Genomic DNA, 15877 nt, shown 5'->3' on the forward strand with positions numbered 1-15877 from the left:
CAACTCACTCATTATTTTTTACATTCAGCTTCTATAACTGAACTAATTAATTAAAGCTCCCATACCTTTTTTAAATTTCATGTTTTATTGAAAGACTCATCCTACCATAAATGTGCTCGGAGAGCTGACAAAATACATATTCATGGGTATTTTAACAAATTAAATGATTTACAATTGCTTAATTGCATTACAAACTGCTTGGGTTTCTCTATTTATATAAAATAAAATAAAAACACGGGCCATGTCTAGCATTAAAAAATGCTTCATATCTCACACAGTACATAGTACCTACGAACAGATGAAACCCAGTATAAAAATGTTTTCTCACCATATCATTATTAACCATCATTCGGTAAGAGATAAGCATTTATTTATTACTGAGAAAAAGAAAAAGAAAAATAACTTTATATTAGAAAAGACATGAAATACAAGAAGCATTTAAATTCTAAAGCAATAAAAACAAAAACAAATTGCATAAAAAATCCGACTCTAAGCAGAAAAAAAAAACATCACTAGTGCAAATAAAAAGTACAAAAGAGTTCAGACCTATTAATACACAGGATTTAAAGCATTACATTAAATACTCTTTCTCACGCTCTTCCAGACAGGGAGCAATGTCCTCGATATGACCATTCTTCAGCTTCGCAACACTCATCAGTGCCACTATCTCCTGTTCTTTCTCTGACAGAGGCAGTTTTTCTGATTTACTGCAGTCTTTGCTGTGCACTTCAGTTGTGAGGTTTCTGCTCTGTCTCTGTCCGAACAACCTAGAGTAAGACTTACATTTAGTAAACTGAAGCCATGCTGCTGTGGCAGATGAATGTGATGAATTTAATCAACAATAACAACAATAACAAACTTACTTGTCTCTCATAGCAATAGCAACAAGTATGCATACTACGACTCCAACAGCAACACAGAATGCAACGATTATCAGCCAGGCTGTAGAAGGGAGAAAATGGTAAATTGACAGATTACATTATGTCAGTTGAATGAAAAGTCAAGAAGTGCTGCAGTGCTGTGCAAGAACTTACTAGATGGTCCATCGTTCTTTACTTGGCCACTCTGTGGGACTTCAGAAGGCACATCTGTAATAAGAGTTGATGACTTAGCATAATGTATTATATATTAACACGATTACAAAATCTATATCAACATATTAATCAAATACCTTATGTACCACGCAATATTAATATTAATTATAACAACTAACATCAACTATCCCATGGAAGCTAAATGTTTTTGGCTTAGACTAAAAAAGGTAATTGGAAGTGCTGCAGGGCTGTGAAAGAACTTACTAGATGGTTCATGTTTCATTACTTGGCCAATATGTGGGACTTCAGAAGGCACATCTGTAATAAGAGTTGATGACTTAGCATACTGTATTATATGTTAACATAATTACAAAATCTATATCAACATTAAGCAAATATGCTATGTACCACACCATATTAATATTAATTGTAATGCAGGTTATTCATATAACTATTGTCAAAAATCCCATGGAAGCTAAATGTTTTTGGCTTAGAAGTTGAAATATAGTCATATTGTGCCATACAAAGTCAAACTGTAAAATATTAAGACTAAGAATGTATTCAAGTTACATTTTTCTTTTTCTTTTTACTCTGAAGTGGAACAGGCTTCCATAGAAACCATGCACATGTCTGCCACACAATTCTCACTTTCACTATGTTGGCCTTTATGATCCCCCGTCAACCCAACAATATCCATTATATAAGGGTTAGGATTGTTAAGGATATTTACCTATATTACTGAAGCCTATGTTTCGAGATTTGTTTGGAAGAATTGGAGGCTCCTTGATATCATTTGCCTTGTCTGTACTCTGAGTTGCGTCTGTGGCAATCGTTGTTGTTGTTAATTGAATATGCTCAGGATCTTTAATCAATGGGTCATTATCTGATGCTGATCCACTGCCCTCTGTATCAAAGAACAAAACGCGGGAGGTAACAGGGGATGAGCTCTTCACAAAACGGGGCATGCTTGTAGGGGTTTCCTCCAAGGCAGGCACAATTGAGGGTTTCATGGGGACCTCCATGTCATTCAGAACCGAAGTTTCTCGTTTTACTCTTCCCATTATCTGCTCCACATCTACTATGAAGCCTTCAGTCTCGACCTCCGTAAGAATGTCTTCATGCGATTTTTTATCTTCGTAAGAAAACAGATAAAGCATTACTGCCAAAAAGCTTACATTTTTTTTATGATACATCAGTGTTTTGCATTTCTGTGCCGATTCCAAAGCAAAATAAAGGAGTGGAATGTCGAGTTAAACCACGCAGATACGTTGGTACAGAGTAAATGGTTAAACAGGAACCAATAACGAACAAGGAATCACTTCCTGAGAATTCAAATGAAATCAGCAATTTTTTGTTCCTTCTACTTTGTAGTACTGCAGGTGCATAAAACATGCATGAGGTCACAGAGATATGACTAATGCTTTGGATTAGGTGTGGTTGGATAATGAACAATGAATTGTATGTCTGCTGCATGTCTTGCTTCTTCACAATACACACCCTCAACTCAAAAGGTTAAGTTAAGGCACCGAAAGTCTGAGCCATTTAAGGCAAAGAGTCTACAATAAAAGCACATGATATCAAAATCTAATTCTAGGTACTGCAGGGAATTATAGAGGGAACTTACTTGCTGTGGCTGTGTTTCCATTGGTTAAGTCTTCAGAGTTCGATTTACCAGTATCTTCACAGTTTAGTGATGCAGCTTTGTAGGAGGGAAATCAGACAATAAGACAAAACCTGCCTTTTTATGGTGTTTCTCAGTAAGATACCACATTTTCTTGATCCCCTCACCTGCTGGGTTAAAGCAGTAGACATCAGAAAGATATCCTGCTGTTTCAGGATGGATGGTAATCTCGGTGGAACTGGAGTCACAGTTCGGACCATTAACGTGTGGGAGGAACATGACGTGTTGCCCATCTATCCAGCCATATCTAAACAAAGGTGTGGGGTTAATTTTAAAAAATCACTTTTAAGTACTGCCATTAAACAATATCAAAAGAAGTGCTTTTACGTCTGAACATGTTATTTAGCTCTAGGCTAAAGGCTATTGTACACAGCCTGCTTTCTTTACCTGCATGTTCTCAAGCCTTTTTTATAAGCGTCATTGACCTGTTCCTGTGTTGCGAGTTTGTAATCAAACCTCTGGCACAATTCCAGAGCTTGTTGGAAAGTAAAAGAGTAACGGCTGGTTCCCTCAAAAAGGGAAACACCGGCAAAACTGCATCTGCCACTGGAACCTGTCGAAAGGGAAACTAATGTGAATATTCAAAATCAGAAATCTTTAATTGTTTTCCATGTGTGATCACACTAACCATTAGTTTGTAAATGAGGGCTAGATGTGTGTGTGTGATGAATGAGCAGTTTAACATTAGGTATCATTAGATAAATCCCTTAATGACTCATTGCATGTGCAGACGTGAGCACATCTGTAACACATCTAGGCCATCTGTAATCCACTGACATACAATTTTAAAGACATCAATTAGTGGAACGAGTGATAAATAGTGTGCAGCATAATGAGTGAGTTTAATGTGGCTAGAAGAAACCAGGTATGCTATGGATTGAGACTCTTTATTGGTCTTGATTTCCAGACTGTCATGATATCCAAATGCATTACTTTAGAGGCTAAATGACTTAGGATATTAGGTTTTGCTTAAAATTATTAGGTTTTGTATGAATTAATATATTAGGTTTTTCAAAATGATGCTTAAAAAAAAAAAACGAAAAATATTTTTTTCTTGTTTTAATCAAAAACTCACTTCAATTTGAAAATCATTTCATATGCACAACCATGATTTTAGAATGTTTAGATATTTTTACTGGATATCAATACATTAATACTGGGTAAGAAAATCATTTTTCCAATGAAGTTAAAACCTGAGGAGGCATATGAGATGAATAAACTCATGTGGAACTGAGAGAATGTTTTATATGTACAATAAACTTAACAAGCTGGGTAGAAAGATAATTACTCTGAAACTTATCTTATCTGTGACCATACTGATATCAGTTTAAACCTGTCAGATCTAAAATTCATTGGTAAAGATATCAAGTTTATGTACAACCTAGGACTTTATCTTAAGCCATATATTCTGAAATGTATCTACAATGCACTAAAAGTAAACAATAAAAGATGAGCTCCAAAATATCTTTATTCACATTCATCGGATCCTTAAAATGACTTTTGCCATCATCTAACGATAAGTTAATCTTTAATAATTTGATAATACTGTTAAATGTCATTTTTATCAGATCTCAAATATGCAGTTTACCTAATTTCACTTGTAGCATATAAATAATTGATTTTATTTATTCGTTGGGTTTATTTAGTTTTATACAAAATAATATTAGCAATTTATCAGCCTGATTGTTTTAAAGATTTTGATAAGAATAATTGTTTTAATGTATTTATTCCGTTCCTGAAATGCAAATTTAAAAATTATGTACTCATGATTAACTGGAAAATGTATTAAAACGAATTAGTGGAAATGTGGGAACTTTTCATTTTCTTTTACGATTCAGTTTTTCCTCTATGGATGCAGTCTTTAAAGTCTCACAGATAACAGTAGAAGTCAGCTGAAATTGTCATATCTGCAGATTAATTATGGGCTTTGTAACCATATAGCCTTTGTTGTGAAAAGCAAAAAGGGTTACAATCTCACTACTATATTCATATCAGTATCTTACGTATGACCTGATCTTGTGATTGTAAATCTGTTTTGACCATGACTACAAGGTAAAGACACTCGCCACCAAAGCACTTCTGAGATAAATAAGTAACACATTGACCATCACTCACCCTGAACCGGTGCCGCCTGAAGTAGAGCTGGTGATCCAGAAACAAATACTACAAGTAACAAAGTCCACATGTCGAGTGCTGTGTCATGTGCTAGATAAAGGGAAGTATACTTGTTTATTGGCCCTGAACTGGTATGGTTCTTACAATGCTTTGATTCTCTTCCAGTCCTTGTAATTTTCTGAGCCCTCTAGAGATGTACCTCGCCTCTTTTATATGTTCAGACACTCTGTGACACACTCAATGATGGGTGGTGCTATGAAGAACACACCCTTGTCATTTTCTCTCACACTCGCTCTCTATCTGCGTCTGTACAGTCATTAACATGTCAGACACATTTGCATAACAGTTTTGGTTTTAAAGGGGGGGTGAAATGCTCGTTTTCACTCAATATCCTGTTAATCTTTAGTACCTATAGAGTAGTACTGCATCCTCCAAAAAGTCTTTAGTTTTATTATATTCATAAGAGAAAGATAGTCTGTACCGATTTTTCCCGGAAAAACACGATCGGCTAGGGGCGTGACGTGTGGGCGGAGCTAAAGAATCACAAGCGCCAGTAGGCTTTTGCGTTGATAGCGTTTGTAAGCTGTGACAACGTGAGGACAAAACCAACCAAAACAAACCAAGTCTAACAGTCAGATTCAGCTTATATTTATGATCCAGAATCAGATCCAGAGGCTGAAATTGAACAAGAGCAGCATCAGCAATCAGTCTCTATGTGGTATGTACTGAAACTGTATATATTTGCTTAGCGGTTTTGGAAAATGACTAAGTTCCACTTTGTCCTCTTTTTTTTTTTTTAAGCTGTACATGTGGAAAGTGCAGTTTGATGACAACATCGCATGTTATTTACTTGATGTGCTTACACGCTGATAGCTAAGTTAACAACACAGTGATATTTGAAGCAGTTTTATTCACCGCATGCGGTTCCAACACACGATCGTGACCCTTTTTCGTTGGGACTGCATCATCCTTAAGAAATAAACGATGTGCAAATCCGTCTTCAAACTGGACCTTGTTTGTAAAACAAGCATCTTCGAAATGCAGGGGAACAAACACAAACACTTGCACAACTCCGTTGATGCTCTGTAAAAATAAACTCCATCCACTGGTCCCTTAATGCTGTTTCTCTTTTGGTAATCTGTGCAGGGTTGTCTTGCCCTGGCAACCAAAAACACACTCCTTTTGTGACATTTCGCAACGCTCTCGCTCTGATCAGTGAAGTCTGTTGTGCTCTCAGTGCTCTGCTATACGGGAGCGCGGGCTCTTCCGGCAGACGTGCCCTCAGGACCCATATAAGGAAATTCCGCTCCATCTAACGTCACACAGAGCCATACTCGAAAAAAACTTTCCGAAACTTGTGACAACCCGGAAGAGGTATTTTTGGAACAGAAATACTCCTTCAAACGTACAACTTAATTTTTGAAACTTTGTCCATGTTTAGCATGGGAATCCAACTCTTTAACAGTGTAAAAAACTCAGTATGCATGAAATAGCATTTCACCCCCCCTTTAATGTAGAGTTTCAGTGATCAGTTTGTTTATGCATGCTCCAATTTTAGGATCTAAATAAAACGATTCATGTGTTCAACTGAAGGAAGTCACTGTGTTTAAAAGATTCTGTAAAATATTCGACCCATGTTATATTAAGTGCCTTTAACTAATAAATTAATCATTTGATGCAATTCATTTACTGTGTATATTATTATTATTATTATTTATTTATTTTTGTATGCGTGACATTAATATTTCGTAAAATATATACTGTATATGCATGGGTCATACCATAATTTAGGGTACATTTTTCATGTCATTGATGGAATTATGGTTATATCTAACAATTGTCTTCAGAAATATAAAATTTTATCAATTAAGAGAATACTACATATATTTTGTGCACTCTGTCATTAAAAAATTTAAGCTTTTTGGCAGTAATCCTTTATCCGTTTTCTCATGAAGACATTCTTACGGAGGTCGAGACTGAAGGCTTTCTGGTAGATGTGGAGCAGATAATGGGAAGAGTAAAATGAGAAACTTCGGTTCTGAATGACATGGAGGTCCCCATGAAACCCTCAACTGTGGGTGATCTCAAAAAAACATTTTCAATAAGACATCAACATCTTAACCGCTGTGAATTCTCAATAAGAACTTCTGTAGATGCATGACAGAAATAAAATCATTCTGGTTAGTATTACTGTAAGTGAAGCTGGTGATGCTGTTTGTGGAGTTGTTTATTCAGATCTAGAGATTTAAAGTCTTGTATCTTCAGTTCATCTAAAGCTGTGGCTGAAGAAAGTTGTAGTTTGTGTTCTTATTTCTCTTTCTTTCAGTGCTTGTACACAGCAGGTGTTTGAATGACTGGGAGAATGTTACAGGAACATTTTACTAACCTTAAAATAACAATATACTTACTAATATGGAAACTGGGCCTTTTTATGTTCTTGGAATGTTACAAATCAACATTCCTAGAATATTGAATTTTAAAATCAAAATTAAGTTGAAAGAATGTTTGAGGAACATCATACCTTTTAAAAAATTTATTTTAACGTTAAGAAAACTGGACTTTTTTATGTTTAAAAAGATACCTGTTTTAATGCTATCTCACAATGCTTGGTGGTGGCTGTAAAATAATGCTTCTACAGTGTAGTTACAAGAATATTACAGGACTGTCCATCAATTTCCCATCATGCATTTGCATTTACAATAAAAAAACATGAATACAGTGCATTGTTGTAAAATGTATTGTAAAATTACATCAGTTGCTAACAGGGTATACATAGACTTAAAAAGAAAAACATATAGACTATATGAATGCTTCACATAAAACTGTACATGTGCAAAGAGAAACATCATAAGTCAAGCCACTGGCTGGGGAACAGTGCAAGATGAATTTTAGTGCATGAGCATGTAAACACAAGTCTTTTGTGGGATTATGTACAGTATATACAGCAGTTTGTGTGAAAATTGTCTACTCACAACAAAATTGAAAGTGTTAAAGTAACACCCACAGTGAGAAAAGTAACACTTTTTCGGGGTTTATATAGGTCCACACTAAATAGTTAAACTAACACTTTAAATAGTGTTACTTTTTTTTTTTTTACACTTGCATACAGTAAAAACACTGTAAGTGTTCAACATTAACACCATTAGTTTTCCCTTCCCCCTCATTTACAGAACAGACCAAACGTTTGGACACACCTTCTCATTCAAAGAGTTTTCTTTATTTTCATGACTATGAAAATTGTAGAGTCACACTGAAGGCATCAAGGGCTATTTGACCATGAAGGAGAGTGATGGGGTGCTGCGCCAGATGACCTGGCCTCCACAGTCACCGGACCTGAACCCAATCGAGATGGTTTAGGGGTGAGCTGGACCGCAGACAGAAGGCAAAAGGGTCAACAAGTGCTGAGCATCTCTCGGGGATCTCCTTCAAGACTGTTGGAAGACCATTTCAGGTGACTACCTCTTGAAGCTCATCAAGAGAATGCCAAGAGTGTGCAAAACAGTAATCAAAGCAAAAGGTGGCTGCTTTGAAGAACCTACAATATGACATATTTTCAGTTGTTTCACACTTTTTTGTTATGTATATAATTCCACATGTGTTAGTTCATAGTTTTGATGCCTTCAGTGTGAATCTACAATTTTCTTAGTCATGAAAATAAAGAAAACTCTTTGAATGAGGTGTTTCCAAACTTTTGGTCTGTACTGTACATTAAGTTAATGTTGAAACTACAGTAGTTGTGTCAATCTACACTTAATTTCCTTTAAAAAATTAATTTACTTTAAAAAGTATTAACACTACGTTAGTGTGGAAATAAGTCTCTTGAGCCCCTTTCACACTGCGATTCTGTCAAATACACGGGTAAAATGTTCCGGCAATTATTCCCGGGTCGCTGGATTTTGCACTTTCACACTGCCAGTAATTACCCGGAGTATGTGCGTGCATTCACACACAACCCGTAAAGATCCCTTAACGACACGTGACATCAGGGCGTGACGTTTAATGTACGAGTCGAAAACGTTAGGCACCTTATACTTTCACTGAAGCCGGTGAACGATCTCAGTGTCTCAGCGCGGGAAGTGAGGAAACTAACTGTAACTGATCTCTGCTTCATTACAGTTTGCACATATTGTTTTTGTCACGAACGTTGATCTTCCTTCAAAACAGCCGGTAAAAGATAACGTGCGTCATCACTACGAAACGGCATTAGATCTGGCTTTTGTTCACACAGCGCTCGTCCCGGTTTGAACCCGGCAATTTTACTAGGTCCCCGACCTAGTTCTATGCCGGAATCAATCCCAGGACGTGTTTGATTTCACACAGAAGGCGACCCGGCAATGTTCCGGCAAATGGTCCGACTGCAGTGTGAAAGGGGCTTAATTTCCTGTAAGGAAATTAAGTATAATCTGTATTCGACTAAAAATAACTGTGTGCACTGTTCAAAAAAATAAATGTAAAAAAATATAAAACCCCTGTATCAATTTGAAATGTTATTTTTAACACAGATGTTACAATTACACCAACATAAAAGAAGATACAATATATTCACCATCATCTGACCCACATAAACACTGCAGATCAAAAGGATAGTAGAACTTCAAGCTGTTGACACTTCTGACATCAGGGCTTCCTCCACGTAGGACAGGTTGAAGACTAGTGAACTTGAAAAAGTTCAAAAGGCACTCATGGAGCTGGTTCCAACGCAAAGGGATGATGCGCTTGTCCACAACGAGGCAAGTGGTCGATCCTGCTCTAAGTCCTTTCTGATCCCAGCAGGAATGGCCAGATGTTTAGAGTATGGTGGGCAATTTGGGAAAACAAAAACAAACATTTAGTGCTCACAATAACAAGTAACCAGAGCAAATATGAAGTTTTTACATCCTCCCTAATAATGCCAAACATTTTCAGATCCTTGCCCACCTGCTGCATTGAGAAGACACCACATTTCTGCTGTTGAAGAGACATTGAAGATATTTTGCTTGAATGCGGTCTCCCACCTCTCAAGAAGCTTGTTGGATGTTTCAGCATTGAACAGCAGACCAAAGTCCTGATTTATCTAATGACAAAGCATATTACAAGATTTCTAAGGTTACTTTCTCATCCTTTACCACCAAAATGGATTGTTGTTTTAGGACCAAGACATCATGAATGTGCAAATGAGTCGAACTTAGTAATTATGCCACAAAAAAGGAGCACAAAACTTAATGTCCAACTAGATTGTGTTACAAAGTACATCAACAAAAAATATTTTTACATAGCCCTTTGTTTGTTTGTTTTTTGTTTTAAATTAGTCTCTCCGGCTAGGACAGAGAGAAATAATGGCGGGTGGGGATCCACCTTCAATGTACAAAGAAAAAAAAAACATGGTTAATGCTTAATATTGTTTTCTACACCAATTGAAACATCTGTGTGTATTTCTTGCATCTGTACACTTAAGTCTTACCTATGAATTTCTGTCATGTGACTGACTATATTTACAAGGTGACATCTGGTTTCAGGCAGTTTTTCTGTGAAGTGGAAAGGTTGGGGGGGGGGGGGGTTGGGGGGGGGGTGTAGGAGGTGAGATGGTCCATTTTTCAGGAGGTAGGTAGGGGGGTTTTGTGGGGTTTCAGAGTTCAGGGCTTTCACAGCCTGGGGGAAAAAGCTGTCGAGCAGTCTGATGCGCCGGTACCGTCTTCCTGACAGTGGGAGCTGGAAGAGACTATGGGAGGGATAGGTGTGGTCCTTCACGATACTGTTGGGTTTGCTGGATCACTGTGTAAAGAACATGTCCAGGATGGAGGGGAGAGGGGCACCGATGATCTTTGCAGCTGTGTTCACTGTCCGCTGAAGGGTCTTGTGGTCTGCTGCACTACAGTTTCTCCTAAAGTCCATCACAACCTCCTTTGTCTTACTCACATTGAGGGACAGGTTGTTAGTGCCACACTATTCAGCCAGCTTGAATGTACCCTAAATTAAATAAATATGCCTGCACGTACCCTCAACCCAGGTTTAAACCTAACTATACCATGAATCCTGTCCCTAACTTTACCTGTATACCATCTCAATAGCAGCAAAAGTGTTTTGTAATACATGAACACAGTAATTCGAGATTCCAAGATGGCGCCAGTGTACCTGTCAGCATGCCGTCTCTCACAGTCTGATGCACCTGTTGCACCTGCTCGTCCTGCTCGTCTGGCATCGTGTAGACTCAGTGTCGACCTATGATCGCCAAGTTTTGCTCAACATCAAAAACTGTATGGGATTCCATCCATTTTGTCCTGCTCTGTATTCTCACTTTCAATCCTCGTTCAACCAGCCCGCATTAGAGTGCGCTCGCCGGTTACCTTCCTGCGTTCCTCTTGTAAGGAAGCACCGCAGAAAGAGAAGTAATCGTGGTGGTGTTCGAGTGAGAATCAGACGGACAATTGCCTTCTCAATACAATAATCAGAGTTTCCCTTGGATACTTTAAACTTGGAAGGACTTCACTTGACGCAACACTCATGGGAATATAGATATGTTTTTCATCTGCCTATTCTCCCGGACTCCTGCCCCTCCGCGATCACGGATTCGCCACAGAGGAATAAACTGTTTAAATCTTCGCCAACTGGATTTGGTTCAAATGGATCTGCCCTCATTACCTGAATTTCATCTGAACATATAGCTCTAGTAAATGCTAGGTCAGTGTGCAACAAAACTTTTATTTTAAACGACTTTTCTACCAGTCATGATTTGGATATTTTATTTTTGACAGAGACTTGGGCCAGTGCTAGGGAATCGACAGTATTCAAGGAACTCTGTCCACCGACCTATAGTTTTATTAGTACCCCAAGGTCCGCTGGCAAGGGCGGTGGGGTTGCTATGGTTTTTAAACAGACACTTAATGTACGGACAGTTTCCGTTAAAGTCTATTCGTCATTTGAGGTTCAGTGTGCCGTGTTAGGATCAACTACTTCCACTTTATTCTGTGCCTTAATTTATAGGCCACCTAACCTAAACAGTGCTTTTATTAGCGATTTTTCAGAATCTTTAACTTTTATCTTGCCTCTGTATGATCATATGTTAATTTTAGGTGACTTTAATGTACATTTATGCTGCCCAGGTCTACCATTTGTTGCTGAATTTAGTAATGTCTTGGATTCCTTTGGTCTAAGTCAACACATAAATCAAGCAACACATGTCCTTGGTCATACTCTCGACCTTATATTGTCATATGGGACACGTATTGATAATGTTAATATTGAAAAGGCTTCCTTCTCTAAACACAAGCCAATTGTTTTTAATGTCCCTGCTGTAAGCTCTCGTGTTTTAATTATGCCTATTGGCTACTACTCCCGTTTTATAAACTCACTTTTTGCTTCTCAGTTTAGTGAATGTTATCTAGCTAATGCTGTTGAATTATCTATCTTAAATGCTGCCGAGTCTTCCTCTGGGCACGATGACTTGATTACTTTATTTTATACATTTTGTTCTAACATTTTAGATGCCATTGCACCCTTCAAATTGAAACAACCAAAGCAAAAATCTTATTACTGGCTTGATGATAATACCCGTTCTTTCAGACAGGCCTGTCGTAAAGCGGAGCGGAAATGGAAGCATGATCGTTTAACTGTTTTCCTTTGTCTGTTCAAGTTTCAGCATGCTGCAAAATTTGCTAGGTCAAGGTATTTTTCTGATTTAATTGCCACACATCTTCATAGGCCTTAGATTTTATTTACCACGATTAATTCAATAATTAATCCGAGTTGCCAATTTCATGGGGAACCCTCGGCTGAACTTTTTAACATTTTTTTCTGACAAAGTGATTGCCATCCGTTCTTCCTTCACTTTACAGTTCCCAGATCTGATCTAATTTGTTGGCTACTCGGGTATGCTTCTATAGTTTTCAACATGTTTCTTTAAAGGATCTGGGTGATCTGGTCAACCAAATAAAAATAACTTCCACCTCACTTGATGTCCTTCCCTCAGAGATTATAAAAGCATCTTTCTCTGAAATTGGCCCCAGTATCCATGTATTGATAAATTCATCTTTGGATGCTGGGTTAGTGCCAAATTGTTTTAAGCATGCTGTTGTTCAACCTTTGCTTAAGAAACAGGGTTTGGATGAAGGTACTTTAAATAATTATCACCCTGTCTATAAGCTGTCTTTCCTGTCAAAGCTGTTAGAAAAAGTTACAATTGATCCTGTTTTTAAATTCAGCAAATTTATTGGAACCTTTCCAATCTGGCTTCACTGCTTATCATATCACAGAGTCTGCTTCGTTAAAGGTATCTAATGATATTTTACTTTCAGTTGATGCTGGTAAAAATGCTGTTTTAATGCTACTAGATCTTACAGCTGCATTTGACACAGTTGATCATGATGTACTTCTTTGGCGTTTAGAGCATTTGATTGGTATCAAGGGTACTGCCTTACAGTGGTTCACTTCATATCTTAGAGACAGGTCCTTTTCTGTATCATTGGGCAAATTTTTCTCTCCTTCAGCTCCTATTATTAGAGGTGTCCCTCAGGGTTCCATTTTGGGCCCGCTCCTTTTTAACTTATATATGCTTCCATTAGGGAATATTATTAGAGGGCACAATGTTTCATTTCATCTATACGCTGATGATACCCAGTTGTATATCCCATTGAAAGCTGCTGATTCCATTCAACAATTGTTGGACTGTCTTGATGATGTCAAGAAATGGTTAAAAAATAACTTTCTCCAAATTAATGAAGCTAAAACTTAAATTATTGTTTTTGTTCCCCCAAAAATTGAGAAACGGGCTTATTAAGGAACTTGGCAATCATTTCCCCTCAGTTTCTTCTCAGGTCAGGAACCTAGGTGTCATCTTGGACTCTGAATTATGCTTAACCAAGCAAATAAATTTGGTTGTTAAAAATAGTTTTTATCAGCTACGGATAATTTCTAAACTGAAATCATTCTTGTCGTTTCAAGATTTGGAGAAAGTCATTCATGCTTTTATCACATCACGTTTAGATTATTGCATTTGGGCCTTCCTCAGTCAACCATTTGTCGACTCCAGATGGTTCAAAATGCAGCTGCAAGGATGTTAACCAGAGCAAAGAAATTTGACCATGTCACCCCGATCTTAACATCGCTCCACTGGCTCCCAGTCCATTTCAGAATTCAGTTTAAAATTATTTTGTTTGTTTTTAAAGCTCTTAATGATCAAGCCCCCTCTTATTTAAAAGAGGTTATTATCCCACATTCATCTAGTAGATCCTTAAGGTCTGCTGATCAGTATCTTTTATATGTCCCTCAGTCACAGTTAAAAACCAAGGGCGACAGAACTTTTTCAGTTGCTGCCCCTCGCTTATGGAATCAGTTGCCACTGGATATTCGTCTAGCAACTTCTATAATCATTTTTAAAAAGAGGCTGAAAACATATATTTTCTCCCAGGTGTTTTAATCTAATCTTAGCACTGTGTTTTTTTTGTATATTGTCTTCCATGTTGTTTTATTCTTATTTTATATTTATTTATTATTATTGTACTTTTTTTATACTCTGTTCAGCACTTTGGTCAGCTACGCAGTGTTTAAATGTGCTATATAAATAAAATTTACTTACTATTTACTAAGTCCATTGTCCTAATATGTATGAGTGTATTTTTTTAGTAGGCTACATACTAAAGACACTAAATATAAAGCAGGAACAAAATACTTAAATGTATATGTTTGGATAAAGGCATTGTGTTCCACTTATCAAGGTGAAAAGTGGGAATAAACGGCCTAGTTTGTGGTGAGGAGGGTGGCCTCATGTATTATGGTGAGTCAGTGTGAACATGCTGTGCTGTGGCTGACTCAGGTGTGCTGAAAAGGCCTCGCCCTCATGTGTGCTGATACACGTTCACTTCCTGATTCAAGTGCGGGTAGAAAGTGAAGGTGGCTGGTAGGATGTTATCACTTTGTTTTCATGTTGGATCTTGTGGATTAAATGGAACTCAATAAACTACTAAATAACTTGGCAATTTCCTCAACATTTTACCTATGAAATTCATCAGAAGTCTCTCGAGTCAATTCAGTCATTTGAATATACTGAGAAAGGGGTAAAGCTTTTTTTTTTTTTTTTTTTTAAATCATTCCAGACTTTAAAAAGATATTTGTTTTTCTGGAATTATCATTTCCAGACAAGTTAATGAAAGACCACGGGCTGCATTATTTTGCATGCGGCCAGTATCAAAACTGTGTGGAAGAATAGGTTTAATAAATTCACATTCTTGAGCTCAGTGTCAAGGCTGTGAACTTAGAGTCAGTCTGTGCAGTCATGCATTTACATAAACACACAAATTTCCTTACTATAGTTCTAAACACATATAAAGTTCACAAAATAGATTTCCAAAACAAATGTGGAGCTAAGATCATATAAATAGACATACATTTGACCACTTCTCATGTTAGACAGAAAGTACAGCACTTATTTATATAAGAAAGAGACTTATATAAGAATATAAAGTTTGTATTGTATAAATCGTCCCCTTGGAATTATAAGGTTCTATCTGCGTTCTGAGTAGTTTTGAGATATTGAGCTTTAAAATTTTTGTGTTCCATAGACTTCTGTAGATAGAACCTTTTTGTTTTTTCAATAAAAAATCGCAAAATGTACACAACTTAAAATAAAACATCACATAATGTAAATAAATTGTCACAGAATAAGAATATGTGAATAACTCAATTTTGACAAAAATGTCAGATAGAACCTTATAATTCCAAGGGGACGAAATATCATAATTTCTCCCACCTTTTCTGGAAGGTCTGGGAGTCTCTCACATATTGACAGAGGCCCACTGATTATTTTAGTATATTATAGTCTGCAAATTTTTATTTAATATTCTTGAAATTGAGCAAGACAGAGAAGGCCTGTTTCCAGGGAATGGGTGTCTTCCTGAAATGAGCTTTTGCGTGGGTTGTCTTTGTCTGAAGAGAATCCTCATTGTTTTTCATGAACTCACAACTAACACTGTGTTCAAACCGTGTAACAACATTTCTCTGTTGTAGGTCTTCCGGTATTCTTCAAAATAAATGTTTGTAACTTAAACATATGTAGAAAGTTTTCTGTTACAGTTAT

At 37.0% G+C, this 15877-nt stretch overlaps 1 protein-coding gene across 1 annotated transcript; it reads right to left on the minus strand.

Moving 5' to 3' along the window:
- Positions 1 to 72: 72 nt before the first annotated feature.
- Positions 73 to 5031, minus strand: LOC113051338 (uncharacterized). The gene is made up of 9 exons (XM_026214989.1): positions 4831 to 5031; positions 3103 to 3268; positions 2823 to 2962; positions 2659 to 2733; positions 1765 to 2166; positions 1299 to 1352; positions 1035 to 1088; positions 864 to 942; positions 73 to 767 (listed from the first exon to the last, which is right to left on the minus strand). Exons 1-9 carry the CDS (start codon positions 4898 to 4900, stop codon positions 572 to 574), a joined length of 1236 nt encoding a protein of 411 aa, XP_026070774.1. The 5' UTR covers positions 4901 to 5031; the 3' UTR covers positions 73 to 571.
- Positions 5032 to 15877: the final 10846 nt, after the last annotated feature.

The sequence above is a fragment of the Carassius auratus genome, chromosome 32, assembly GCF_003368295.1.
Source record: "Carassius auratus strain Wakin chromosome 32, ASM336829v1, whole genome shotgun sequence".
NCBI lineage: Eukaryota > Metazoa > Chordata > Actinopteri > Cypriniformes > Cyprinidae > Carassius > Carassius auratus.

Coding starts and splice junctions, on each gene's coding strand:
- LOC113051338 (XM_026214989.1), bottom strand. CDS start 4,900: ATGTGGACTTTGTTACTTGTAGTATTTGTTTCTGGATCACCAGCTCTA. Junction 2,167..2,658: donor TGGAAACACAGCCACAGCAA/GTAAGTTCCCTC, acceptor TTTCTTACGAAG/ATAAAAAATCGCATGAAGAC. Junction 1,089..1,298: donor AATGAAACATGAACCATCTA/GTAAGTTCTTTC, acceptor CTCTTATTACAG/ATGTGCCTTCTGAAGTCCCA.